General features: G+C 46.7%; 1 protein-coding gene across 2 annotated transcripts in view; it reads left to right on the top strand.

The window, feature by feature from the left end:
- ABCC1 (ATP binding cassette subfamily C member 1 (ABCC1 blood group)) overlaps positions 1–27,807 on the top strand; it is a 145,678-nt gene that overhangs the window by 32,344 nt on the left and 85,527 nt on the right. For both annotated transcript variants that reach the window (XM_070412918.1, XM_070412917.1), the window contains exons 2-5: positions 6,821–6,997; positions 13,133–13,258; positions 18,181–18,318; positions 19,468–19,593. In XM_070412918.1, coding sequence (XP_070269019.1) covers positions 6,821–6,997; positions 13,133–13,258; positions 18,181–18,318; positions 19,468–19,593 — 567 coding nt within the window. The remainder of the gene's footprint in view (positions 1–6,820; positions 6,998–13,132; positions 13,259–18,180; positions 18,319–19,467; positions 19,594–27,807) is intronic.

Below are 27,807 nucleotides of genomic sequence, written 5' to 3'. Positions count from 1 at the left end.
TCTGCATCTTCACCCTGAAACTTTGGCGACAAGAGAGGATGTATTCTTACTGTGGTTGGCTCTACTTGAGTCAAGTGCCCATTTTTTTAAAAAAAGTCTCACCTGAGGATATTTCCCCATTGGCTTTTAGATAGAGTGGAAGGGAGAGCTGGGGGTGGGAGCAAAGAGAAACATCCATATGAGAGAGACACATCATCGATTGGTTGACAGAGGCCAGGGAATCCAGCCTGCATCTGAGGTACATGCCTTGACCGAACTGAACCCGAGGCCCTTCAGGCCACAGGCCAATGCTCCATCCTCTGACCAAACCTGCTAGGGCTCAAATGCCCATTTTTGAACTAATCACCAGCCTGTGAGTAAAGGCCTCTGTTGATTGGCTGATGCTAATGAGGGCCTGAGTGTGTGGCTGAGAATAGAAGGTTTGTTTATGAATGAGAGCCAGGGGCTGTTGCCAGAGAAGGAGAAATGTGCATGGGGGTTGGGGTGGGGACGACATAGACCCACTGCAGCATGGCCTTTGGGAAGATGTCTTGTTTCCTGGTGCCTCAGTTTCCTCATCTGTGAGATGGGGATAACAGCAGGACTCTTCTTGTGAGAACTAAGTAGCGTCCTAGGCGTGGGAGACTTAGAGCAGTGCTCAGAACATGTTGGTTGTCATTATTCCACCCAGAGAGAGAAGGGTAGGAGAGGACACACGATAGAAGTTTCATGAACTTCCAAAGCTCGTGGGCCAAGCTGATTTGGACTTGTTCCCCAGATCCTGAATGTCAGGGCTGAGGGCAGGGGGCGTAGAAGGCGACTAAGCTGTGGAGGTGTCCTGTGAAGAGAAGCCTCTGTCCGGGGAGTCTGGGGGTGCACTTTCTCTATTGACAAGCCCTGAGCCAGCCCCCTCCCCGCCACCCACCCCCGCTCGCCCTCGGAGTGCAGTGCCTGGGCCAGCGCTGGGGACTGTTTCCTGGTCTCACATTTCCTGGGCTGAATTTCATTTCCCAGCAGCTGGAGGTGGACAAAATCAGAGCAGAGGTTCCATCAGCCTGGGGTTGGGGGTAGAGAGTGAACGGCAGACTCATCCTTCCTTAAGCCTTATAATTAGGTCTTCAGCGTTTGTTGCACCCACCCCCTGCCCCCCCTCATCCCGGAAACACCAAACAGAGGGGCCCACACTGCTTGTCTCCGGGAGTTTGGACAGTGGAAACATCCAGGTCCCAGCCGGTGGGGAACATGCAGAAGGTCCCCAACACTCTTTCTTATCTTTGCTCCTGTGACAGTTGTGGTCAGGGCCACCGTTGGCTGGGTAGGAGCAGTGACAGGCCGTGTGGGGGCTGGGGGTGGGACAGCCTGTGTTGGCTGTGTTCTGCAGCAGTGAAAGTTCATGTTCACAATCCTGTTTCCCCTTTTCATGCTCCCCCTTTCTTCCTGGCTCCATCTCCGCCCTCTGGGTCAGGGCCAGGCATCCGGCTTTGAGCAGGAAGCTGCCTTCTGAAGAGTCACTGCTTTCCTTTGCTAAGCATTTCTGTGACCCCTCCTTCCCGGGCCCGCATCCTTAGATCCCCCATTTCCTCTTGCTCACTTCTTCACTTCAGCTCTTCTTTGTCCTTTAAGCTTCCTGACTCTGGGCAGTGCTTGTGGGAGAAGTGCTGACTTACTAATTATTAGTATCTGCTACTTATAGTTAAGTGACCTGCCCAGGTTCACATAAGGTCAGGGCCTAAATTTTAATCCCTATTTACTCGACCAGAAAGCCAGGGATCAGTGCTAGGTTGTACTTGGATGTATTTTTATTTTTTAAGAAGTAAAGTAGGAAATAATGCCTGGGGGTGGGGCATGGCTTTGGCCACTTGTTTACTTAATAACCTCTGGGGCCTGCTGGGTAGCAGGACAGTAGTCACAGGTAAATACAGCATGGACCTGGCACGGAGGTCCTTGCATGGCCCTTGCAGGACAGAGGTGTTGACAGACATGTGAGAAAACCATTGCAGGGGAGGAGAGGCTATGTCATGGTTTGGGGAGTGAGGGGGAAGGCTTCTTAAAGGAGGGACCTGAGTTGGGTTTTGAAGGATGAATAGGAGTTTGTTGTGATGGAAAGACATTGCAGGGAGACCATCTAGCAAGAGATATGCCAAAGAACCACTCATTTGACTATCAGCTGGGCAGAGACCATGGCCTTCCTGAGTCTCCAGTGCCTTGAGCAGTGCCTGACATATGCCTGGCAAATGCTTATTTGAGTGAATGCCTCAGTTGACACATTGGGGAAAAGGGCAGGAGAAACTGTAGAAGGAACAGATGGAGCTTGAATGTGGAAGGCCTCATGAACCGTAGCAGGGATCAGCTCTCAGAGGCAGTAGGGAGCCATTGGAGGAGAGAGAGCAATCAGATCTGTCCCATATATTAATACACATATTAAAGTCTATGAATTTTCCGCTCAGCACCTGAGTGCTTTTATTTATTTATTTATTTATTAGATTTGTTTTTTTCAAGATCACTTCTAAAAAGTGACCTTACAAATAAGCATCTTTGTGTGTAATGTGAGGCATGTACCAGTTATTTATTCAAGGCTGCATTGTTTGTAAGAGCAGCCCAATGCCCAGTCAGCAGGAGACTAAGTAAGTAAAGTCAAGTCCTACAATGGAGTATAAATCAGCCAGCACAGAGAAGGAGGAAACTGTTCATGTACAGTGCAGGACAGTCTTTAAGACCTATTATTAAGAGAAAAAAAGCAAGATACAGAACAGTAAATGGAGTATGCTTCTTTCTATTTGATAACAGAAAATATATATTTACTAGAGTCCCGGTGCATGAAATTTGTGCACTTAGGGAGGGGGACAGGGCCCCTCAACTAGGCCTGCACCCTCTCGCAGTCCAGGAGCCGTTAGGGAGCAGGCCTAAGCCAGCAGTCGGACATCCTTAGCGTTGCTGCGGAGGCGGGAGAGGCTCCCGCCACCGCCGCTGTGCTTGCCAGCCCTGAGCCCGGCTCAGGGCTTCCGGCTGAGCGGCGCTCCCCCTATGGCAGTGCACTGACCACCAGGGGGCAGCTCCTGAGTTGAGCGTCTGTCCCCTGGTGGTCAGTGTGCGTCATAGTGACTGGTCGTTCCTCCCTTCGGTCAATTTGCATATTAGCCTTTTATTATATAGGATTTTTGTTATATATGCATAAGGTATGTTCTGGAAGGATACGTAAGAAACATAAAGTTCCTCTAGAGAGAGAGGAACTGTTTAGGGACCAGAATGGGACCTTCCTTTTCCTTTGTTCAAAAGAAATCAAAGTAAGCTATCAAGAATAAAGTGGATCTATGTTATTGGTAAAGATCAATTTCTAATATTAGTTACATGAAAAAAGTAAGGTAAATAACATGTATGTATTATTGTACCTTTTAGGGAGACAAAATAGATAAACTATTTGGAAGATAATCTAGAAGAATATATAAGGTGTTAGCAATGGTAGTTTTGCCTGTGGGGTGGAATGGGGATCTGTGAGTTCAGGGAAGAAGGCTTATTTTTCACAGTATACCATTTTGTGTAATTTGAAAAAGTCTAGTACATAAATGTATTACGTATTAAAAATAAATACAGCCGCCTGGTATGGATCAGTGGTTCAATGTTGACCTATGCAACAGGGAGTCCCTGGTTTGATTCCTGGTCAGGGCACATGCCTGGGTTGCGGGCTTGATCCCGGCAGGGGATGTGCAGGAGGCAGCCGATCAATGTTGATGGTCCTCTCTCATTGATGTTTCTATCTCTCTCTCCCTCTTCCTTCCTCTCTCTCTAAAAATCAGTAAAACATATTTTTTAAAAAAAGATAAATACAAAGAGAGAGATGTGGATGGATGTGTGTGTGTGTGTGTGTGTGTGTGTGTGTGTGATGGGTGGATGGATAAATGAATGGATGGATGTGGTGGTGCATGGCTGAGAGATGGAAGGGTAGGTAGATGGGTGGATGGATAGGCAGGTAGATGGATGGATAAGTTGGTACATGGATGGTTGGGTAGATGTATGGATGGATAGACTAGTGCAGTGGTCGGCAAACTGCGGCTCGTGAGCCACATGCGGCTCTTTGGCCCCTTGAGTGTGGCTCTTCCACAAAATACTGACTTCTGCGCATGGGCCACGAAGTTTCAATTGCACTGTACGTGTGCGCTCGCACATGGTATTTTGTGGAAGAGCCACATTCAAGGGGCCAAAGAGCCACATGTGGCTCGCGAGCCGCAGTTTGCTGACCACTGGACTAGTGCGTAGATGGATGGATGGATAGATAGATGGGTGGGTTTACAAATGAGTGGGTAGATATACCTATAAATGCATGTATGGATATATAGATGGGTAACATAACTTTAGCTGTAGTGGGGAGGACTTAGTGGGCCAGGATGGGCTGGAAAAAGGTAATGGTTAGGAAGCTAATTGAAATAGTCCAGACAAGTAATAATTATGGCAAGAATTAGGCTACTGAAATGTCTCACACACGAACAGAGCTTGTATACACAACTGTATATAGTAGGCCCCAGCAGTATTTTCTTATTAGAAGGGCAAATTCCTATGAATGAGCTTTTCCTGGCAATTGCTCAGAAACTGTTCTGTATATAATAACCAGCAACAGTTGAATCCTTTTTTTCACCATCACCTTGAGAATTACAAGTGGTGTGAAACCAGTTTAAATAAAACCAGTCTTTAATTTAAATCACTCATATGATCAAATTTCAAATGCCCAAGTTCATAGAGGCATGACCTTTGTCTTAAGGGTTTCTTTGCGTTTAGAAGTTGCCTAGCTAAATACCTTTGTGTGTGTTAATCACTTAAAGTTTACATTTCATTGATTTCTTGTTGTTGGTTCTGGAAAAAAACCCATTTATATCATAGTATCATTTATCAATTATACATCCGAAGAACCAGTCTAGGTATTTGTTTAAATACCTAGATCTCTCTCTTTTTTAAGTCAGATTCTTTATTTTTAAATTATCTTTACCATTTTTAAGTGTATGCTTCAGTTGTGTTAAGTATACTCACCTTGTTAAACGTAATTAGGTCTCTTTTTTGAAATGCTTGGAACATAATGTTTTGATCATATTGTCAAATGTTTTCTTTAAGTGAAATGATCTGGTTGTTCCCATCACATTCTCTTAACATTTGTTGATGTGCCTTTAAAATTTGGACAGAGCTGTGAGGTTTCAGGTTCCTTGGAGTTCCTTGGTGATTTTACTGTGGGAAGGCTTGGAATCAGATATCTGGAGAGAATATCATCCAGTGGTAGACAGAGAAACCTAGGAGAGATGTGTGCTGCATGGAGACTGTGGCCAACTGAAACACATAGACCCTATCCCAAGACTGGCTACTCCCCAACTCTTGCTGGTGGTTCTAAGCAGGAATATGGGCCCAGGGCTGCCATATTTTCTGATTTTTTAAGAGTAGCCAGAAATCCAAATTTTTATATGAAGTTTTCTGATTCGAAATGTTCTGCAGTTAACCTAAATTTTTTTAAAAGTATGCTTAAAACAACAATAAGAATAAAACATCTGTGGTCAAATTGGCCTGAGGGCCACCTGTTTCAGATCTCAAAGTTCATCTGATATAATCAAAGTAGAGATAGAAAATTGAGACCCCCAAATAAGGTAATAACTTTTCCCAAGGTTGTGTAACTGGTCAGTGGTCAGATGAGGATTTGAATTAAATTGTCCATTACTGAAGACTGACTGCGGATTGAAGTTTATTCTTGGGCAGATATACTTGATCTATATTTGTCTATATCTATTTATCTACCTGGTATGTCTCTTTAACAAAATATAGGTGGTTTCTTAAAAAGAAATAAAAGTACTTACAACAAACTTGTTACCAAGGATGGATAGCTTAGTCATTAACTGCAGGGGCCTAGAACCAAATTGCCTGAGTTTGAATTCTGCTGCAGATCTTACCAGCTGTGTGATACTAGACAAGTCATTGAACCTCTCTGTGTCTCAGTTTTCCTATCTGAAAAAGGAGGGATAAAGTACTTTAAGAATTAAAGGGGATAATACATATGAAGTAACTTAAAATAGGGCCTCGCACAATTTAGGTGTTATCGATGATGATGGTGATGGTGCTAATGGTGGTGATGATGATGGTGTTGATGGAGCTGATGAAAGTGATTGTAATAGTAATGATGGTAATGGTAGTAATGATAATGGTGAAGAAAATGATAATGGTGAGGGTGAGGAAGAAGTTAGAAAGTCCTCAATTCACAAGATAGTAAAGTAGGAATGATCCATATGACTAAAGGACTCCTCTGTTTACAGGGAAATACCCCCGCAAGATTCCTTTAAATGGATGTCTCTATCTTTGTACAACAATGGAATTTGCCATAGTTCCTAGGAACCTGTCTGTTATGTGCAATGAGGCATCTCTTATTCCTGATCCCTTGTTTCATAGTTTTTCTGGCTACTGAACTTTCCAGGTTGCATATTCTGCCTGAGAGGGCTTCAGGAGCAGGGGTCTTGTTTGTTTTTCTTGAACCCCATGACAGCTGGGTTTTTTTTAAAAGTATATTTTTATTGATTTTGAGAGAGAGAGAGAGAAAGGGGAGAGGGAGAGAGAGAGAGAGAGAGAAACATTGATATGAGCGAGAAATAAAACATCAATCAGCTGCCTCCTGCACACCCCACTACTGTGCACTGAGACTGCAACCTGGGCGTGTGCCCTGACTGGGAATCGAACCAGCAACCTTTCGGTGCATAGGACAACACCCAACCAACTGAGCCATACTGAGCCAGGGTGACAACTAGTTTTGAATTACACACAAGCCCCCATCACTCTTTGGCACACCCCATTGACCCTGTGCTTGTGTTTGTTTCTACAGGACTGGAACATCACGTGGTACACCAGCAATCCCGACTTCACCAAGTGCTTTCAGAACACCGTCCTTGTGTGGGTGCCTTGTTTTTACCTCTGGGTCAGCTTCCCCTTCTACTTCCTCTATCTTTCCCACCATGACCGGGGCTACATTCAGATGACACATCTCAACAAAGCCAAAACTGTAAGTCATCATGGGGAGAGGGGTGTTCCTGGGTGGGGAGTAGTGGTTGGTGAAAACTAACATGTTTCTTCTACTTCATTGGCCCTGAGTTCCTTTTTCTAGAAGACAGAACAGTGATGTGGTAGATAAGACTGGGGCCCTGCATTCAGACATGGGTTCACTTATCATCTCTGTCCCTTACTAGCTGTAGGACCTTGAGCACATTTCTTAATCTCCATGAGGCTGTGCCACTGGGCCCCACAGAACACCTACTACATTAGGCCATTCTACCAGGACTGGGATACATAGAAGATCTACCTAACACATAGAAACAAACTCAGAGAGGCAGCCAAAATGGTGAGACAAAGAAACATGTCCCAACAGAAAGAACAGGAGAAATCTTCAGAAAAAAGAACTAAATGAAACTTGAAGGCAAGCAATCAGGATACAGAGTTTAAAACAATGGTGATGTGGATGCTCAAGGAACTTAGTGAGAACCTCAACAGCATTAAAAAGGACATAGAAACCATAAAAAGAACCAGTCAGAAATGAAGACTACAATAACTGAAATGAAGAATACACTAGAAGGAGTCAACAGCAGATTTGATGAAACAGAGGATCAAATCAGTCATTTAGAAGACAAGGTAGCAGAAAACACCCAGTCAGAACATCAAAAAGAAAAAAGAATTCTGAAAAATGAGGACAGTTTAAGGGTTCTCAGGGACAACATCAAGTATTGAAAAGAGAGAGCAAGGGATTGAGATCCTATTTGAAGAAATAATGAAAATTCTTCCTTCACCTGGTGAAGGCAAAATACACACAAGTCCAGGAAGTGCAGAAAGTTCCACAAAGAGGCCCACATCAAGACACATCATAATTAAAATGGCAAAGGTTAAAGACAAAGAATCTTAAAAGCAGCAAGAGAAAAGCAGTTAGTTACCTATAAGGGAGCTCCCATAAGACTGTCAGCTGATTTCTCAACAGAAACTTGGCAGACCAGAAGGGAGTGGCACAAAATATGCAAAGTGATGAACAGCAAGGACCCAAAACCGAGATTACTCTACCCAGCAAAGCTATCATTTAGAATCAAAGGACAGATAAAGAGCTTCTCAGACACACACACACACAAAAAAGCAAAAGGAGTTCATCACCACTAAGTGAGTATTATAAGAAATGTTGAAAGGTCTTCTTTAAGAAGAAGAAAAAAAGAAAGATAAGAATATGAATAATAAATTGGCAATAAATACATACTAGTATCTATCAACAATTACTTTAAATGCAAATGGATTAAATGCTTCAATCAAAAGACATATGGTGGCTAAGTGATGAACAAAACAAAACCCTTGCATATGCTGTCTACAATAGACGCGCTTCAGATCTAAAGACAACCACAAACTGAAAGTAAAGGGATAGAAAAAGATATTTCATGAAAATGGAAAAAAAATTGCTGGAGTAGCAATACTTAATATCAGACAAAATAGACTTTAAAACAAAGGCTATAACAAGAGACAAAGAAGGACAGAGCAGTTCCACTTTGGGATATTTATCCAAAGAAACCCCAAACACTAAACCAAAAAGACATTTACATCCATATGTTCATTGCAACATTATTTACAGCTAGAGGCCCGGTGCACGGATTCATGCACCAGTGGGGTCCCTTGGTCTGGCCTGCGCCCTCTTGCAATCCGGGACCCATCAGGATGTTGGAGAGCTGGTTTCGGCACGCTCCCCACAGGCCAGGCTGAGGGACCCCACCAGTGCATGAATTTGTGCACCGGGCCTCTAGTATGCATATAAGATCTTTGGTTAATCTCTTCCCACCCTCCCCCCTCTTCCTTTCCCTCTGAGATTCATCAGTCTGTTCCATGTTTCCATGCTTGTGGTTTCTGCTCCTGCATTGAGTGTCTGCCCCCTTGTGGTCAGTGCACGTCATAGCTACTGGCCTTAGGCTTTTATATATATATAGATAGCCAATATATGGGAGCAATCTAAATGTCCATCAATACACAAATATATAAACAATATATAAATAGATATGTATAATGAAATATGATCCAGCCACAAAAAAGAATGAAATCTTGTCATCTGCAACAACATGAATGGACCCAGAGGGTATTGTGCTGAGTGAAATAAGTCACACAGAGAAAGACAAATACCATATGATTTCACTTATATGTGGAATCTAAAAAACAAAAGCAGAATAGAAACAGACTCATAGATACAAAGAACATTTTTACCTTTGCCAGATGGGAGAGGTGTTGGGGGCTGGGTCAAAAAGGTGAAGGGAGTCGAAACCGGTTTGGCTCAGTGGATAGAGCATCGGCTTGCGGACTGAAAGGTCCCAGGTTCGATTCCGGTCAAGGGCGTGTACCTGGGTTGCGGGCACATCCCCAGTAGGAGATGTGCAGGAGGCAGCTGATCGATGTTTCTCTCTCATCGATGTTTCTAGCTCTCTATCTCTCTCCCTTCCTCTCTGTAAAAAATCAATAAAATATAAAAAAAAAAAAAAAAAAAAAGGTGAAGGGATTTAGAAGTACAAATTGGGAGTTACAGAATAGTTATGGGGATGTAAAGTATAGCATAGGGAATATATTTAATAATATTGTAATAACTATGGTATCAGATAGGTACTAGATTTATTGGGGTGATTACTTGTAATCACTGAGTGATTGTGTGCTAAAATTAATATAATATTGTATATCAACTGTAATTGAAAAATAAAAAATTATTTCAAAAATTATTTTATAACTGGAGGTACAGACTCCAGTTATAAAATTAGTAGGTCATGGACTATAATGTACAGCACAGGAAATATAGTCAATAATATTGTAATAACTGTACAGTGACAGATGATTGTCAGACATACGTGGTAAGCACATCGTAAGGTTTGTAAATGTAGAATCACTATGTTGTACTCTTGAAACTAGTATAATGTATGTCCACCATGATTTAAAAAATAAAATAAGGCAAAAAAAGAAAAGTTTTTATCCTGAGATAATTTCAAACTATAGCCAAGTTGCAAGAATGATACCAAGGACTCGCCCTAGCCCTGTATCCTCGTTGCTCGTAGTCACCGATTTTTAAAATTTTGTCATATTTGTTTTATCTTTATGCATACATTATTTAATTTTTCTGAATCATTTGAGAGTAGGTAGCAGCCACCATGCCCCTTTACTGCTTAATTTTTCAAAATATCTTTTCTTGAAGGGTGGATATTCTCTTAATGTAACCACAGTATAATTACTAAATTCAGAAAATTTAACATGAACACTTAAAAGAAAAATCTGTCTATCTTCCCATTTTTCCAGTTGTCCCAATACAATTCTTTTGAGCATTTCCCCCCCAGTTCAGAATCCAGTCCAATGTCATGTATTGCATTGAATCATGTTGTCTCTTTAGTTTTCTTTAATCTGGAAGATCTCTTCTCCTTTCTGTTTTTTTTTATGGCATTGACATAATTGAAGAATGTGGGCCAGCTGTTTCATTTTCTTTTTAAATTTAATAATCTTGCCTTAGTCTTTTTTTATTATTAATTTATTTTTATTGATTTCAGAGAGGAGGTGAGAGGGAGAGATAGAAACATCAATGATGAGAGAGAATCATTGATTGGCTGCCTCCTGCATACCCCTTACTGGGGATCAAGCCTGCAACCAGGGCATGTGCCCTGACACACACACAAAGGTGATCTTCTGGTTCATAGCTTGACACTAAACCACTGAGCCACATCGGTTGGCATGGGCCAGTTATTTTATTAATTTAAATTATTTTATTTTTTTAAAATATATTTTTATTGATTTCAGAGAGGAAGAAAGAGGGAGAGAGAGAGAGAGATAGAAACATCAATGATAAGAGAGAATCATTGATCGCTGTCTCCTGCATGCCCCCTACTGGGGATTGAGCCTGCAACCTGGGAATGTGTCTTGACCGGAATCGAACCCAGGACCCTTCAGTCTGCTCTATCCACTGAGCCAAATCGGCTAGGGTGGGCAGTTATTTTAGTGCAGTGGTTCTCAACCTTGGCTGCACATTAGAATCACCTGGGAATCTTTTTAAAATCCTGATTTCTGGATCTCATCCTCCAGAAATTCTGTTTCTTTGTTATGGGGTGGGGCCACAACATTAGTAACAAAGAAACAGAATTTCCGGAGGATGGGGCCCAGAAATCAGGATTTTAAAGAGATTCCCAGGTGATTCTCATGTGCAGCCAAGGTTGAGAACCACTGTACTAGAGGGATGTCGTGTCCTCAATCTGTTATATCTAGGTCTGCATGGTAAACAGCTCGGTGATGGAGTTAATTTTGTTCATTTAGTCAAAGTGTCATCTGGTTTCTCCAGTGCACAGTTACTATTTTTCCACTTGGAAGAATAAGCTTTCGGAGGGGAAAGCTTATTTGTGTGCGTGTTTTTTTGCAAGGCCCATGCTTTACGAACACATTCTCACATGTCTGAATTTTTATTTTAATGAGTACTTAGAGAAAGAGGAAAGGAGAGGGGGAGAAAGAGAAACATCGATCGTCTGCCTCCCGCACACATCCTGACCGGGGATCGAACTGGTGACCTTTCAGTGTATGGGACGGTGCTCAACCAACTGAGCCACCCAGGCCAGGGCTCTGAATTTGATACACAAGATTATTAGTTCATTTTACAGTTTCTGAAATCAACTGTTCCAAAGGTAAATTCTGACACCATGGTTGACATAGCAAAGGAATATATCAAAACAAAGAAAAACTTCACCCAAATACTGAGATTTAAAAGACACATTTGTAAAATATGCTACTTATTAAGTATACTTGAACAAAGTATATGTGGAATGAATTCCATTCATTATGGAGTTAGTTTCTACTAAACACTTATTGACACTAGAGAAAACCCCTGGCATCTGAGCACTTGTTTTCAAGTGTTCCCAGTCTATGCTAAAAAAATGAAACATGACAAATAATTTCTGAGGCACTAATTTGAACCTCAGAAGTGGAAGGGCTAGTATGTAGGGCAAATTACCGAGGAGTCAGAAAGGCTGGCGCCTGCAACTTAGTGTGGCTTTGCCGTTGCCTGAGTATCATCAGGGATGCAGTAAAAGTTTCAAGAGGTCATTTAAATTTTATAATTATACTTCTCAGAAATATTTCAAAGCTACATTACCCAAGACTCATTTCCATAAACCCTTGGTAAACAGGAAAACTTCAATGATTTTACTGACGCTGTCTGTCCCTTTGCTTATATCGCCATTTAAACCGGTCTCATTCACACTGCAATCCAAACCTATCTCAAAATGCAGTCTGTTTACCTAACCTGAGCTAGATCTAATGCCTTCCTCTTCCTCTGGGAGCACTTTGTACTTCTCCTATTTGCCTTTAAAATGTGAGTCAGATCTTGTCCTTGCCTTGTTCAAAAACCTTCTGGTAACGCCTCCCCACAGAGAATAAGATCCAGAAGTCCTCACCGCTCCTCTTCAGCCATCTCCTGTGATGCCCATTGCTCCTTCCACCGTAGCCATAACCCACTGATCTTGTTCCCGAACCAGGCACTTGCTGTTCTCTCCGCCTGACTTGTTCATTCCCTTAATTGTTCATTTTTGGCTCTTCACTCAGATGTCACCTGATCAGAGAGGTCTTCCCTCACCTGTTTTGCTTTTCCTCAGATCACTTATTACTTTCTGGCTTTATAATATGTATTTTTCAGTTTGTTTCTTACCTGTTTCCATTCCATTAGAATCTTAGCTCCATGAAGGCAGGCACTTGTGTCTTTTTTGTTCACTTTTGGATCCTTGGCACCTTGAAAAGTATGTGGCCCATTGCAAGCCCCCAATACATTTTGATTGGATGAATGGTTATTGTGAGAGAGGCTGTATGCAAGCTGCTAGCATTGCTAATATAGATAATATTTAGACTGAGATCTTGTTTTCAAGTGCTGGGGCGAATAGTGACCAGACAGATTAAGTCATGCCAGGGGCGCAGGAGGGGATAGTATACTGGTCACAGAGCAGCATGGGAGGGCTCAGATGGTGGCTCACCCTACTTGGCACTTGCATGTGTTCCAGAGGATGTGTGCTGTGTTCAAGGACCATAGCTGATAGTGTAGGAGTTGGCTGGTCCCCTGGAGGCTGAGCTGGGACGTTCCAGTGCTGTCCGTTGTAAGACATGTTTTCTTCTCTTCCAGGCCTTGGGGTTTTTGCTGTGGATTGTCTGCTGGGCAGACCTCTTCTACTCTTTCTGGGAAAGAAATTGGGGCAACTTCCCGGCCCCAGTGTTTCTGGTCAGCCCAACCCTCTTGGGCATCACCATGGTAAGTAGGAGGTGGCTGCCCGCTAGGCAGTATGGAGATCAAAAGCAGTGGCCAGCATTTAAAAATGAGAAGATCTCACAGTAAAAATCCACAAATCTGGCTTCTCTCAAAAAACTCAAAGGTCCGGCAGCACTAGGCTAGCAGTTTTCTGCGGCAACAGTCAGCTGGAGCTGAGGGGTGACTGCAGCCTTTCAATGGGGCAAGCGTGGTCCGGTTGTCACAGTCCCCACTGCCTTTGCCCTCCCTGCGCCCGAGGCTGAGTGCAGGTGCCGTCCTGCGCTGCACCTGCTGTTCTCTCTTCTTGCACTGGCCAGCTCATCACTTAGGGTAGTTGCCTGGGACCTAAGGGTCTCTTGAGCTTTTAGGCTCTGCACAAGGAGTGGATGCCAAGCTGAACGAGAGACCACCCTGCCCCATGTGGGTCCCTCATTTAGTGGGAGATGCAAACAGGGGAACTGCTTTATCACTGAGAATTATACCTAATTCTCAGAATAACCCTGTGAGATAGGCCCTGCTGAAGGTCACACAGCTAACACATGGTCTAGCAAGGGGTGGTCACTCAGAGGTCATGCTTTTAGTCCTTGCATTCCACAGTGACATGCTCTGAGCGAAGGCCATTCCTACAAGGTGCCATGTCCCTTGGGTCCTCTGAGGAGCTGGAAAGTCCTCGGCAAGCATGGCCCTGAGTGTTGTAGAGGGAGGAGGGAGCAAGTTTGGGGCAGGATGTTTTGAGCAGAGAGAACAGTATGTCCAAGGGAGGGTTGGAGGCCAAAAGGGAGCATAAGGAGGAGGACGATGAGCCTTTCTTGAAGCAAGAAGGTCGAGTGGGGGCTCTGGGGGTAGACCAGGGGTGGGGAATGTCTGGTCCGGGGCCACATAAGACCCATGAAATCATTCGGTCTGGCCCTGCCAAGGCAACTGCACACGGGACTCAAAATTCAATGAATCTAGGAGCTATTTTCATAGCAACATACATTTATATTAAGCGAATAATATTAAGCAAATGATGTTATAAATATCCACATGGCTCTTGGCAGAAAAAAGGTTCCCCACCCCTGTGGTAGACAGTGAATGCATCAGAAGGGGGTCAAGGAAGGCAAGTCAGAGCCAAGTTGTGAAGGACCAGGAATCTTTATAGCACAGGTTAACAGTGTGTGCTCTGTACCAGGCACTACCCTAGTCCCTTTGCATAATAATTCATTTAAGTATGTTGGCTCATTAGTCCCATTTTGTAGATAAGCAAGTTGAGACACAGATAAGAGATAGAACTGGCCCAAAGTCACAACCAGTAAGCAGCAGAGCCGGCTTCACACGCAGGCTATCTGGTCCGGTGTGTTGGTGGGACTCTTTGCTAATACCTGGCACCTGTGCGGGCCTTTGCTCTCCTTTGTGCCCCCAGAGCCTGGCACTGTGCCTGACATGCAATAAGCACTCCACAAACGTATTGAGGGAATGGGGAAATGAAGGGCTTGGTTTTGCTGGCCTGGAGGTCTTGACCTCTACATTTTGGCAAAGGAGAGTCAAGGTGGACTAGTTTGGGCTGTGATAACTCATATTCCCTTAACTTTCCCTGCTCCTGGTCTTCTGATTCTTCATTCAGACCTTTGTCTGTGATACCGGGCACACAGTATGATGGGGTGAGGGTCACCGGGCTTTGTACCCCCCAGGGCTCTGAGCTGGGCTGGCCAAGAGGTGAACTGGCCTGTGAAATGCTCAGTCTCTCTCCTCAGGGCTCCAGGAGGGAAGGACCAGCCCTGCTCTTCCTGTTGCAGGAACATTCTCCCGACATGCCCGGGGACCAGAATATACAGGCACTCGTAGTATGGGATGCGAGGCAGTCAGCAAATATTTTTCATTCCTAATATGGGCCAGGAGTTGAAGATAAAACCGACACAGATCCTGTTGTCATGGAATGTACAGTCCAGCTGAGCAAACGGACATTCAACAAATGATTCCCCAAAAAGGCACAAAATATTTACCTGTGTGCAGATTGCTGTGAGAGTGAAGTTAGGTGAACTGGTTTGGTTTGGAGGGTAGGAAGGAAGGGATGATGGAGCTGAGATCTGAAGGATGAGCAGGATGTTAAAAAGTTGAAGGGGCCATGGGCAGATGAACACCATTGGCGAGAATAGCACATGCAGAAGTCCTGGGGTCGGAGGGAGAAATGGAGAGTTGGCCTGTGTGGCAGGGGTGGAGAGGTTGGGGAGGAGAGGAGGGGAGCTGAGATGGCAGAGGCCTGAGCCTGTGGGACCCTGAGCTTCAGGATAAGTGGGTTTTGTTTTTCACTCCCAACACTGGGTTCTAAACTTTTTGTGCCACGGACCCCTTTCTCCTTTGCCAGTCTACTCTCCTTCTCAGAATAATGTTCTTAAAAACAGAGGATTACAAAGGAAACCAATCACACCCATGTGTGTATATGTGAAGCTTCTGTGCTGTACATTTATATTTTTAGTTGGGGTTCATTGATAAACATACACTGTCTTGTCACTGCCACTTCCACAGTATAGACAGCAGCCCATCACCCCACATGCTCTCGTGCTGCTCCTCTGCAGTCAGCCTCGGCCTCGCCCCTTTCCCAGGAACCACTCACATGGTATCTGTCCCCGGCGCTTTGCCTCTTCTGGAATGTCACGTGAGTGGGACCATGCAGGCTGGAGCAGTGTGAGACTGAAGTCATAGCAACAGCGGTTCAACCGTGTTGAGTGTAGCCAAAGGTTTTGTGTTTTTTTTGAATTGCTGAGTGTATTGGATTGTATGGTTTCACACCCCCCCCCCGCCCCGTTTTTTAAAAATATATATTTTTATTGATTTCAGAGAGGAAGGGAGAGGGAGAGAAAGAGAGAAACATCCATGATGAGAGAGAATCATCGATTGGCTGCCTCCTGCACACCCCCTACTGGGGATCGAGCCTGCAACCCCGGTATGTGCCCTGACCGGGAATCGAACCCTGACCTCCTGGTTCATAGGTCGATGCTCAACCACAGAGCCACACCAGCCAGGCACCACCCATTTTTTATCCATTCGTCAGTTGTAGGGGATTTGGAGTGGGAAACCAATTGTATTTAAATGCAGTTCTCAAAAGATTTAAAATAATGTAAAAAAAAAATGTGTTTTTTTATTAATGTATTTCACACCAAGATCTAGCAGCAGGGGTGATGCTCCTTTACTTCCAAATACCAACAGTGGGGACCTCTTCAGCTGTATATTTTCAGATATGATGTCTGTTTGTGACAGTCCCGGGTACTGCTGTTGTGGTTTATTGCCTCCACATATTACTGGTGATGCTGATGTGGGAAGACAAAGCTGTAATTGTTCCCCATCCGAGTTCATGGACTCCCAGATTCTATCCACAGCCTGTCCTTGGAACCCAGGTTAAACCTCAGGTCTGAAAGATAGAGGTTTTCAGCAAGGATGTGATATACCTGGCTTTGCATATTTATTTACTGTTATTTTTTTTTTAATATATTTTTATTGATTTCAGAGAGGAATGGAGAGGGAGAGAGAGAGATAGAAACATCAATGATGAGAGAGAAGTATTGATCGGCTGCCTCCTACATGCCCCACACTGGCGATCGAGCTTGCAACCAAGGCATGTGCCTTGACCAGAATTGAACCTGGACCCTTCCATCTGCAGGCCCACACTCTATCCACTGAGCCAAACTGGCTAGGGCCTGGCTTTGCATATTTAAAAGCTGACTGTTGCCTCCAACTGGAGAACGGATTGTTGGGCAGGAAGCTGGGAGAGCAGTGGGGATGAGAGCGCTGGGATCACCTGGCAAGAGGGGATGGAGGCTAGGATCAGAGTGAGCAGCGGGTAAACTGAGGACTGGCCTTAGTGGCAGGGCCAGTGTGTGTTTTGATGGATTAGATGTGGGGAGTGAAGGAGATGGGGGCACTGAGGACAGGAGGACAGACCTGTTTCTGGTTCCAGCAGCTGGGTTATGAGGGGAGGTGCCTGGGTGACCTCCAGCTCCTTAGGGTGGGTGACCGAGACTGGTCTTGGGGATCTGCCTCAAGGGGGTGACTCTGCCTTCTGGGAGAGAGCCATGAGTTTCCTTTTTTTCAAGGAAAAGCAGTTTTATTTAGTTTTTCTCCCCAATCATTAAGTCACATGTAAAATGGAAGCAGTAGCGCCAGGTATCAGGAATGAAGTAAAAATCCCAGTTCCCCATCACCATGGTTCTAATGAAAATCCCTGAACATGAGATGTGTGACTGTGGACGGATGAAGTAACCTCGTTTCCTCGAATGCAAACTGAGGCTCCGGCTCTCGGGGAGGCCGGGGGGCAGCGAGTTAGTGTGTGTGAATGCTTCCTATGGGGCAAAGGTAGCAGGTGCTCATAAAGAACAGTCATCCCTGTCACCTAAAGCAGGAGTCGAACACAGGTCTTTCCGGTTCTAAATCGGGTGGGCCCGCTGCTTGCTTTTATTGGCATGCAGCCATGCCCATTCATTCATGGATCATCTAAGGCTGGTGTCGCACTGCAATAGCAATGTTGAGTAGTTCTGACAGAAATTATGGCTTTGTGAGCCCAAAATACTTACTATCTGGTCTCTTAAAAAAAGGTGCCCTTTTCTGTTCTATAGTGAACTTCCGCCTCCTAGTCCAGATCTAAACATGACCTCATTAAATTCCACAGCCATCGAGGCAGGTGCTGTTATCAACTCTGCTTTGCAGATGAGGCAGTGGAGGCTCAGAAAGGTTTGGTAACTTGCTCAGGGTCACCCAGCAGAGTCAGAGCAGAGCTGGTTCTGGAGCAAAGTCCTCCCCCAGGCTGTTCTTGTACCACTAGGCTAAGGGCAGCCTCACTTGAGGCCTAGCGTCTGCCAGGCCCTTGGACTGTGGGGGACCTTGGGGACCACAGGGGCTTTGGGGCCCTGGCCTTTTCCTGACGACTTCTGTTGTGTGCTTCTCTCCGCTAGCTGCTTGCTACCTTTTTAATTCAGCTCGAGAGAAGGAAGGGGATCCAGTCCTCAGGGATCATGCTCACATTCTGGCTTATAGCCCTACTATGTGCCCTTGTCATCTTGAGATCCAAAATCATGACCGCCTTAAAAGAGGTAAGTGTGGCCTCACTGCATCTTCCTGGGTGGCCCTTGGGAGAGATGCCTGTTCCTTTTGGATGGTGTGGAAAGCATGGGTGGCCATGGGAACCAGGAGATGGGCACCAGTGGGCCCAGCTTCTTCCCTAAGGATTTCAATACCTCCTCCAGCCTTTGTTCTAGAACCTTCTTTCCTCACGACCCAACTTGTCTGTGTAGCTCCGAGTAGCCCATGTGGGTCCTCCAGGGGCAGGAGCCTCGGCTGATGTACACCACCCTGTGAGCCTGTGTTAGCAGCAAACAGATGTCTTCAGTCTGGAAGGGAGCCGAGCAGGGAGCGGTGTTTACAGAGTGGCTGCACCCTCAGGGGGCCCCCGATTGTCCCCAGGTTACCTTGGTGTCATCAGCCGCTAGTCTGGCTGAGAAGTGGCTCACATTGGCTGCCATATGCCGCTCCGAGGATTCTGAAGACTCTGCGCTTTCAGACTCTGTCTTGTTGTTCCCTGCCATCTCTGAGCTAATCAGGAACTGGCATCAGGCAAAGGAAGGGAAAGAAACGGGGCATTTATTGAGCACCTGCAGTGTACAGTACCCTGTCTTTAACAGTGATGGCAGCTGACATTTATTGAGTTTTTATGTTGGCAAAGTGCCAGGCGGAGGGCGGAGTTCTTTCCATGAATAATCTTACTGACTTCTCACAATTACTCGGCCAGGGTTTCTCAGCCTCAGCACTAGTTGACAGGTGGGCCAGACACGTCTTTGTTGTGGGAGGCTGCCCCGTACTCTGTCGGATGTTAGGGGCATCCCTGGCTTCCTCTCACTGGGTGCCAGCTGCACCTCCCAAGTGTGACAGACAGAAATGTCTCCACACACTGCCGAGTGTGCCCTGGGAGGTCTGTTTATAGATGGGGAAACGGAGGCACAGAGAGGTTTAGGTAAGCTGACAAAGTCCCAGAGCCAGTGTGAGCAGAGATCGGACCTGAATGTGGGTCTGCTTCACTCCCGAGCCTGGGCCCCCTCCTACCACGGGGGTCGCCCTCCCCGGGTGGTACAGGCCACACTCTGATGGAACGGCCTCCCTTGTGTTAACGTGCAGGGGAGGGGGCGTGGGGTGGGCAAGCTACTTCCAGAAAGTGATTTTCTCCCTCCTCCTTCCCTCACGTTTAGGATGCCAACGTCGATGTGTTTCGTGATGTCACTTTCTACATTTACTTCTCCCTCGTGCTGATTCAGCTCGTGCTGTCCTGTTTCTCAGACCGCTCGCCCCTGTTCTCAGAAACCATCAACGACCCTGTAAGTGCGATCACGAATGTGTTCGAGAAACATTGTACAGGTGGCTAATGTTGATTGGACACTTGTTCTGAACCAGGATCACCCACCTGGGATCTCATTCCATCTGTCCCACATGCCTGGAGATGGGTTATATTGTCCTCCCACTTGACAGAGCAAAGCGGAGCCATGGGCTGGTATGGGAGAGCCTGAGGAGGGAATCTGGTTCTTAGTTGTAAATTGCTGTGGCTTGCAGGCCTGTAGGTTTCCTCATTTGGTTGGCATAGTGATTTTAGGACATGTGAGCAAACATTTAAAAATAGGGAAGTTTCACATAAATTCTAAGTGTCCAAGCTTTCTACAAAATATGAGACGTTCAGGCAGCGTCAGGGCCATTAGTGCACATGGCAGCAGCAGTTGGCCAGAGCTGAGGGGGGTTGCCTTAGTTTACCGCAGTCCACACCACTCCCTATTGCATTGTACAGTCTTGCTTCTTTCATCTAGGTACGTGCCTGGCCACTGAGGGATTTGAGTTTGAGAACCTTGGTCTGACCTGTCAGTTTGAGGGAAATCCTATATGTGCAGAAAAATCTTTGGGCAGGTGGAGATGGCCACTCTTCCTGCTGGGGGAATACAGGAACATAGTAATTTGTCACTCTTGCCTCTCTTCTTTCTTCCTCCCCTCTTTCCCTCCTCCTCCTTGTCTTTCTTGTCCCCCCGACCTCCCTCCTCCTTCCCTTCCCTTTCTTCCTTCCACCGTTCCAGCCATTGCTGAGTGCCAGGCTCTGATCTGGGCACAGGGCTGTAGCAGTGAATAAAGCAGAGATCTTGTCCACGTGAGGCTTAGCTTGTCATGGATGGGGACAAACAGTAACCCAGGACCCACGTGTCTGTCTGGTGGTGGTAAATGCTAAGTAGAAGGCAGGGAAAGGAAATGGAGATGATGGTTGGGAGCCAGGTGCAGTTTTTGGTGAGCGATCACGGAAGGTCTCCCCCAGGAAATCACACTGGAGCAGAGACCTAAAGAAGCGAAGGAGCCAACCTAGCAAACACTCGGAGAAAGAGCCTTCCAGGCAGAGTGGTGGCAAGTGCAAAGGCCCTGGGGCAGGAGCTGCTGTGGAATGTTGAGGGAACAGCAGGCGAGGCCAGCATGGCTGGAGCAGCAGAGGCAGGCAAGGGCTGAGGGTGGCATTTGAGAGGTAGGCCAGATGAGCTGTGTGGATTTTATTCTGAGAGGGACAGGAAGCCTTTGGAGCTTTTATTTGATGCTTTGTTCGTGGCTAGTCAGCTGTTAACCAGTGAAATTGCAGCAGGAGCAGTTTTCAGCTGCTGTACTAGTAGTTCTGTTGGGTGGGGCCTAAACCTCAGCAAAAGGCTGAGGCTGCCTTTGTCAGCAATGAAGGGACTTGTGGGGCAGTGGCATGAGGAGGAGGCTGAAACCTGTGTCCTGAAAGGCCCCATTCTTGGATTTCCCTGCTCAAGGAGGAACTGAGTTGGAGAAATTAACAGATTCTGTGTGTATGCAAATGTGTTTGTGTGCATGTATGTGTTCGTATATGTGTATGTATGTGTGTCCATGTTTACATGCGTGTATATTTGTGTTTTATGTTCATGTTTTGTATGTAGATGTATGTTGGAGTGTTTGTATGCATGTGTTAGTATGTTCTTGTACATGTGTGTTTGCATGTGTGCAAGGTTCACAAAGGTAGCAACCATGCCTGTAGCACCCATTGGATCCTGGCCCACGCCTGGCACAAAGGAGGGCTCAGATGTCTGTGGCGATTGTGTCTGCTGGTCCTCAGAGTTTGTATGTGTGTGTGTGGATGTATGGCAGTGCAGTGTCCCCATCTGGAAACATTTATTAATTGTCAGGCTGCTCTGTGGAGCTGAGTGAGAATCGCACCAAATGAGCAACACTCCCTAGGTGGCTGCAGACCTTGGGTTCCTCCAAGGGACTGAGTCCAGGTTTTCCTGGGCATGTGCAGGGAGGTGGCTCGTAGAGCTGATGTCCTCCTCCCATTGTGTTCTGTGTTCCCAGGGGACTGGGCCTGGGGCCTGACCTGCCACCCTGGGCCCACTTGCATGTTCAGCTCCAGCAGCTGGAGGCTGGGCTGTGGGGCGCTGGGATACCCCGACTCTTCTCCCCAGTCATTGTTTATCTGTGTTAGGAATCGGAGTTCAGAGAAGTGGGCTGTTCGACCTAACTTATCCCTAAATCTGATGGCCGAGGCGGCCTGTGTTGGGCAGACCCTGGGCTGTCATCCCACCTGGGTCCCTTCGTCTCTTGCACAGACATTTTTAGGCATGTGCTGTATATGTGCTTAGTTCGGGGCCACAGCAGTGTGTGAAATAGATGTGGCTCATGCCCTGCTGGTTACCTGTTATTCCATCACACCCAACCTGTCTTTAGTTTATTGTGTCTCACAGTCGTGGGTGTTAGCCGGGCTTGGCTTAGCGGGTCTTACTTGGGGACTCTCCAAGTTGGATGGAGGTAGGGGCTCGAGTTTGACTTCCTCTCTCACTTGTCTGGTGGTGAACTCGGCTCCTGGCTGGAGCCCCGGCCGGGCGTGGCTGCTCCATGTGGCCTCCCAAGCGGCCAGGGTCCTCACAGCGTGGTAGCCGCGTGTGTTCCAAGAGAGGGAGCCAGGCAGAAGCTGCGTCACCTTTTATGGTCCAGTCCCAGAGTCACACAGTGTCACGCCTGCCCTCCTCTCTCTTTCTTTTAATTTATCTTTATCGTTGAAAGTATTACAGGTGTCCTCCTCCCCTTCCCCCATTGACCCCTGCTCCCCCCTCCCGTCCTCTCCCCAGGCCTTCACCCCTCTGTCCAATCACAGAAGTCTGCCTGGCAGCAAGGTGGGGGAACACAGACCCACCCCTAGACGGGGGAGTGGCCAGATCTCACTGTGCGATCACGTGGGATGGCAGGCCCTCTCTGGCCATCTTTGGAAAAGAGCATCCGCCGCATGCCTGAGGAAGTTTCTGGTCTCTTGGGGAGACGGGAGAGAAATGACCATGGAAACAATTGAGATGAAGGCGGAGAAGCAGGTCACGTGACTTTAGATTGGGAACTTTTCTATTTGGGGCTGTTGCCCCTCCTTGCAGGACCTCAGTGTCCTCATCTTGAAAAGGGGTTGAGGCTCCACCTGATACTCGCCTCACCCTCCTCCCTGCCCCGGATGCGAGAAGTGGGGACACAGTTAGGTACCTTCTGTGCCTGTCTCCCTCAGAGCTGGTGCCAGCAGAGCCTGAAAGTGGGGAGAGGCCAACCCCTGCCTCTCTCCTGTGCTTCTAGCAGCAGTTCCTGTCGCCTGTCCTCAGAGAGGGCAGTCAGCCAAGCCCTGAGGCGGCCAGGGCCAGATGAGGCCTGGGTAGGAGCCGGCAGCATTTGGCTTCCCTGGTCGTCTTTGCTGAGTCATCCCGCCGGCCAGCCCCTTGCGTGACTCAGACGTCTATTCTGGCCCTGGTCTCCCGCCAGGGCTGCTCCTGTCCTCCAGGCGGCTGAGCATGGCTGACCAGGTTCCTGCCTGTCCCCGGCCTCTGTTCCTTTTATCTTGCTGGTTCCTTTTCTGAGGCTGCTGCTTAGGGTTGGGGGAGGGGTTTCCATTTGCAGTTGGGGACATCGTGGTCAGACGTGGTCATGTGGCAGACCCTCACTTCTCAGCGTGGCATCCTCGGACCAGGGGTATTGGCATCCCAGGTGCTCATTGGAAACGCAGGTCTCAGGCCTCCTGAGCCCGGCTGACTCAGCCTCATTTAGCAAGATCCCGGGGGCACGGTTGAATGCACTGGTGCACCTCAGCTAAGAGCCTCTCAGCTCATTTTACTATGAACATTTCACACGAACAGTGGAGTTGAAAGACTCGCACGGGGAGAACTCATCTGACCACCAACTAGAATCCACAGTTCACATTTTGCTAAACTTGTTTCATCACATAGATATCCAACCAGCCAGTCAACCCATTAATTTTTTTTTGATATCTGAAACTTCCTTTGAAATACATTAGTATTCTTCACCCAGACACTTCACCGTGCAAGTCACTAGCTAGAGCTCACTATCTGTGTATAGCTTTTTTCCCTGAAAGTAAAATTTACATACAGTGACATTGCTGAGTCTTATTACCAGTCAGTGAGTTCTTGATAAATGAATAACTGAAGCCTCTCTTAAGGTATAAACATGACCTGGAATCCAGAAAGTTCCCTCCTGCCCCTCCACGGTTTGTCTCTACCACTCACATCCCAGAGGCAACTGCTGAGTTCAGACTGTTTATAAGCGCATCGTAAACACCATTTTAAATTCCTTTCTCCGTTACACTTCTGGCCATTTAGTAATTCAGCACTGTGCCAGGGGCTGAGCTGGCTCTGAGTCCCCAGAGATGAGCAAACGTTGACTGCTGCTCTTGAGGAGAGGTGGAGGCAGGCAGCCGGCTAATAAGCCAGCAGCTGCAGGATGGACGGGGGCTCCGAGGCCAGCCAGCATCCAGGGGAGCGGATGCCTGAGTCAGAGAAAGGAGAGGCCTTGCCAGGCCAGCGACGTTGAAGGCTGGAGGCTGCACAGGAAAGCGCTCCCGGTAGAGGAGCCCGCATGTGCAAAGGACCGGCAACATGATGGAACGTGGGAGTGAGCGGGAACTGCATAAGTTCTGCTTGGTCGGGTAGGACGGGCCAGGAAGCCGAGCACTAAAGATCAGGGTGGAACAGTGTGTCACCATAAGGCCTTGGAATCCTGACCTGCTGGGAGATTTTTCAGTGGGGGAGTGACACACTGGGTGGGGGCGTTCAGAGGATCCCTCCCACTGAAGACTTAGGAAGCCACTGTCGGAACCCAGGCAGGTAGGGCGGAGGGTTGACTGGACGGTGACCCTGCGTGCCCTAGAGCATCAAATCTAGGAAGTAACGGCTGAGGTCATGGGGAAAGGGCCTTGTGTATGTGGTGGGTGTTACGGAAGAAGAAACTGGTCCTGAGCAGGGAGGTGATTAGCACAGCTCTAAGCAAGAGAGGCAACAAAAATCAGCAGTGTTACAAGACATAGCAGCACATCTCTTTTATTGTTGGACAGTTAAATCGTCCCAGCCAGTAATAATGATAGCAGCCCGGTGTGCTGTCTTTATTTATTAGTTTATTAATCCTGGAAGCAGCTCAATGAGGCGGAATTATGAATCTCCCCCTGTTTTTGTTTGTTGTTAATCCACGTCCTAGGATATTTTTCCATTGTGTTTTTTGTTTGTTTTTTTAAGAAAGTGTGGAAGGGAGAGGAGAGACAGAGAGAGAAACATCGATGTGAAAGAGACACAGCGATTGGTTGCCTCCCAGGGCCGGGATTTGAGCCTACAACTGAGGTATATGCCCTTGACCAGAATTGAACCCGGACCCTTCAGTCCATGGGCTGACGCTCGATCCATTGAGTCAAGCCAGCTAGGGCTCCCCCTGTTTCACAGCTGGGACATGGAGGACCAGAGTGGTGAAGTGTCTTGCCTCAGCCACGAGGCTGGATCCGGAGCCCTCCCTCTGGGTTCCAACGCCTGAGCAGGCGTGGCATCACCTGGAGGGCTTGTTAAAACACAGATCTCTGGGCCCCACACCCAGAACTTCTGAGTCAGTAGATCTGGATGGGGCCCCAATAGTCAAATTTATTTTTTTAAATATGTTTTTATTGATTTTAGAGAGGAAGAGAGATGAAATGATGAGAATCATCCATTGACTGTCTCCTGCACGCCCCCTACCGGGGATCGAGCCTGCGAACCCAGGCATGTGCTCTGACTGGGAATCAACCACTGAGCCACACCGACCGGGCAGTATTTGCATTTCTTTTTTTTTTTTTTTTTTTTTTTTTTTTTTTTTTTTTTTTTTTTTTTAAATTAAATCTTTATTGTTCAGATTATTACATTTGTTCCTCTTTTTTCCCCCCATAACTCCCCTCCTTCCAGCTCCCACCCCACCCTCCACCCTCACTCCCCACCCACTGTGTTCATCCATAGGTGCATGATTTTTGTCCAGTCACTTCCCGCATCTCCCACACCCCTTTTTCCCCCAAGAATAGTCAGTCTATTCCCTTTCTATGTCCCTGATTCTATTATAATCACCAGTTCATTCTGTACATCAGGTTATTTATTCACTTGATTCTTAGATTCATTTGTTGATAGATGCATGTTTGTTGTTCATAATTTGTATCTTTACCTTTTTCTTCTTCTTTCTCTTCTTAAAGGATACCTTTCAGCATTTCATATAATACTGGTTTGGCGGTGATGAACTCCTTTAGCTTTTCCTTATCTGTGAAGCTCTTTATCTGACCTTCAATTCTGAATGATAGCTTTGCTGGATAAAGTAATCTTGGTTGTAGGTTCTTGGTATTCAGCACTTTGAATATTTCTTGCCATTCCCTTCTGGCCTGCAAAGTTTCTGTTGAGAAATCAGCTGACAGTCGTATGGGTATTCCCTTGTAGGTAATTGAGCCTCTTTCTCTTGCTGCTTTTAAGATTTTCTCTTTGTCTTTTGCTCTTGGCATTTTAATGATGATGTGTCTTGGTGTGGTCCTCTTTGGATTCCTTTTGTTTGAGGTTCTCTGCGCTTCTTGGACCTGTAAGTCCATTTCTTTCACCAGGTGGGGGAAGTTTTCTGCCATTATTTCTTGAAATAGGTTTTCAATATCTTGCTGTCTCTCATCTTCTGGCACTCCAATGACTCTGATATTAGACCGCTTAAAGCTGTCCCAGAGGCTCCTTACCCTATCTTCACACTTTCGGATTCTTTTTTCATTTTGCTTTTCCAATTGGGTGTTTTTTGTCGAATCTTTGGTTTGATTATTGTACTCCTCTGGTCTGCTATTGGGTATAATATTCTTTATTTCAGTCCGTGTATGCTTACTTTCTAATTTCTTTATCGTAGCATCGAGGGTCTCATTAGTTTTCGTGAGGCTCTGCACAAATTTATGGCAAGCCCTCAAAATTGCGATTCTTAGCTCCATATCCTCCATTTCTGTCATGTTTTTTTGTCTCTGCATCTTTTATGCTTTCTTGGTGCACCCCCTTGTGGTCTCTGTGCGCAGTCTTGTTCTAGCCAAGCCTTAATTGTTGTAGTTAACACTAGAGGGATTTGACCCCCAGGCCGACTGGCTATAGGAATCAGCTGTATGGAAAACGTCTGCCTTCTGGGGAGGCGCTAATCCAGCCTTTGCCTGAGGCGATCGGCAAATGGCTGTGCGCAGGGTTTGGGCGGGGCGGGACCAACAGGGCGGGCGGAGGGAGCAGTTATGGCCACGCTCAGTCCCGTTCCCAGAGGCTCTGCTTCTCAGAACCCCGGCAGCCACTGCAAACCTCGGAGAGAAAGCTGCCCTCAGGTTCCAACTGATGCTGGATAATCCCGCTTCTCCCGTTTGAGTCTGGGTCCCTAGAGACTCGCCCGGATCTGGAGCCCAGAGTCTGAGACTCACTCCCGACAGAAAACGACAACCGCGCCCTCAGCCACCAGCCCGCTTTGCGCACGCACCTCGGTACCTTTGTATTTTCCACACTGCGCCGCCTCTGAGCCTCGATTTGCTGTTCTCTTTCCTTCTAGTTGTAGAGTCTCTCTTCAGCCAGCCTTCCTGTGGTTCTGGGTGATGTCCGTTCAGTCTTTTAGTTGTATTTTTGAAATGGTTGTTTGCGGCAGCGGTCTCCGGTGTTTACCTACGCCGCCATCTTGGTCTCCCCTCCAGTATTTGCATTTCTAACAAATTCCCTGGCACTGTGGATGCTGGTGACGGGGCCACATTTCAAAAACTCCTTCTCTCAGCTATCCTCCTGTCTTACTCGTCCCTTACTCCTGGGCATTTAGGAAATGCAGAGTGGGAGTCACCGGCAGACAAGCAAACTAAAGGCAGATTCTAAACCAGAAAAGGTGTGTGGGGACCTGGGCAAGGTCCCCAAACTGCACTGTGTGAGAGGTAATGGATGTGAGTAATTCTCAAAGAACCAGTGCCCGGGGCTCTTGTATCAAATGGGTTGAATCCCCATGGTTTCTGGCCAAATCACCCAGAGCCAGATGTCGATGCCAGAGAACGCAGCTCTGTTTGCATACATCAGGCTCTCTCCGCCTGCCTCTGCCAGGGCTTGTGTGAATTACTCTCGTTTCTAAATGAATGGGGCACCCATTCACAAGCCTCCGTCCTGGGTCAGGAGTCAGTCCACTTCGGTGTCAGAGGCCAGAAACCCCAAGCTGGCAGCTCTGCTTTTAATGAATTACACCGGAACATTCTGCTT

Source organism: Myotis yumanensis, unplaced genomic scaffold (genome assembly GCF_028538775.1).
Source record: "Myotis yumanensis isolate MYYU_CA2020_CCGP unplaced genomic scaffold, mMyoYum1.0.hap1 SCAF_4, whole genome shotgun sequence".
Taxonomy (NCBI): domain Eukaryota; kingdom Metazoa; phylum Chordata; class Mammalia; order Chiroptera; family Vespertilionidae; genus Myotis; species Myotis yumanensis.
Note: the sequence above shows the minus strand (reverse complement) of the source record. Positions and strands in the feature narration are given on the sequence as shown.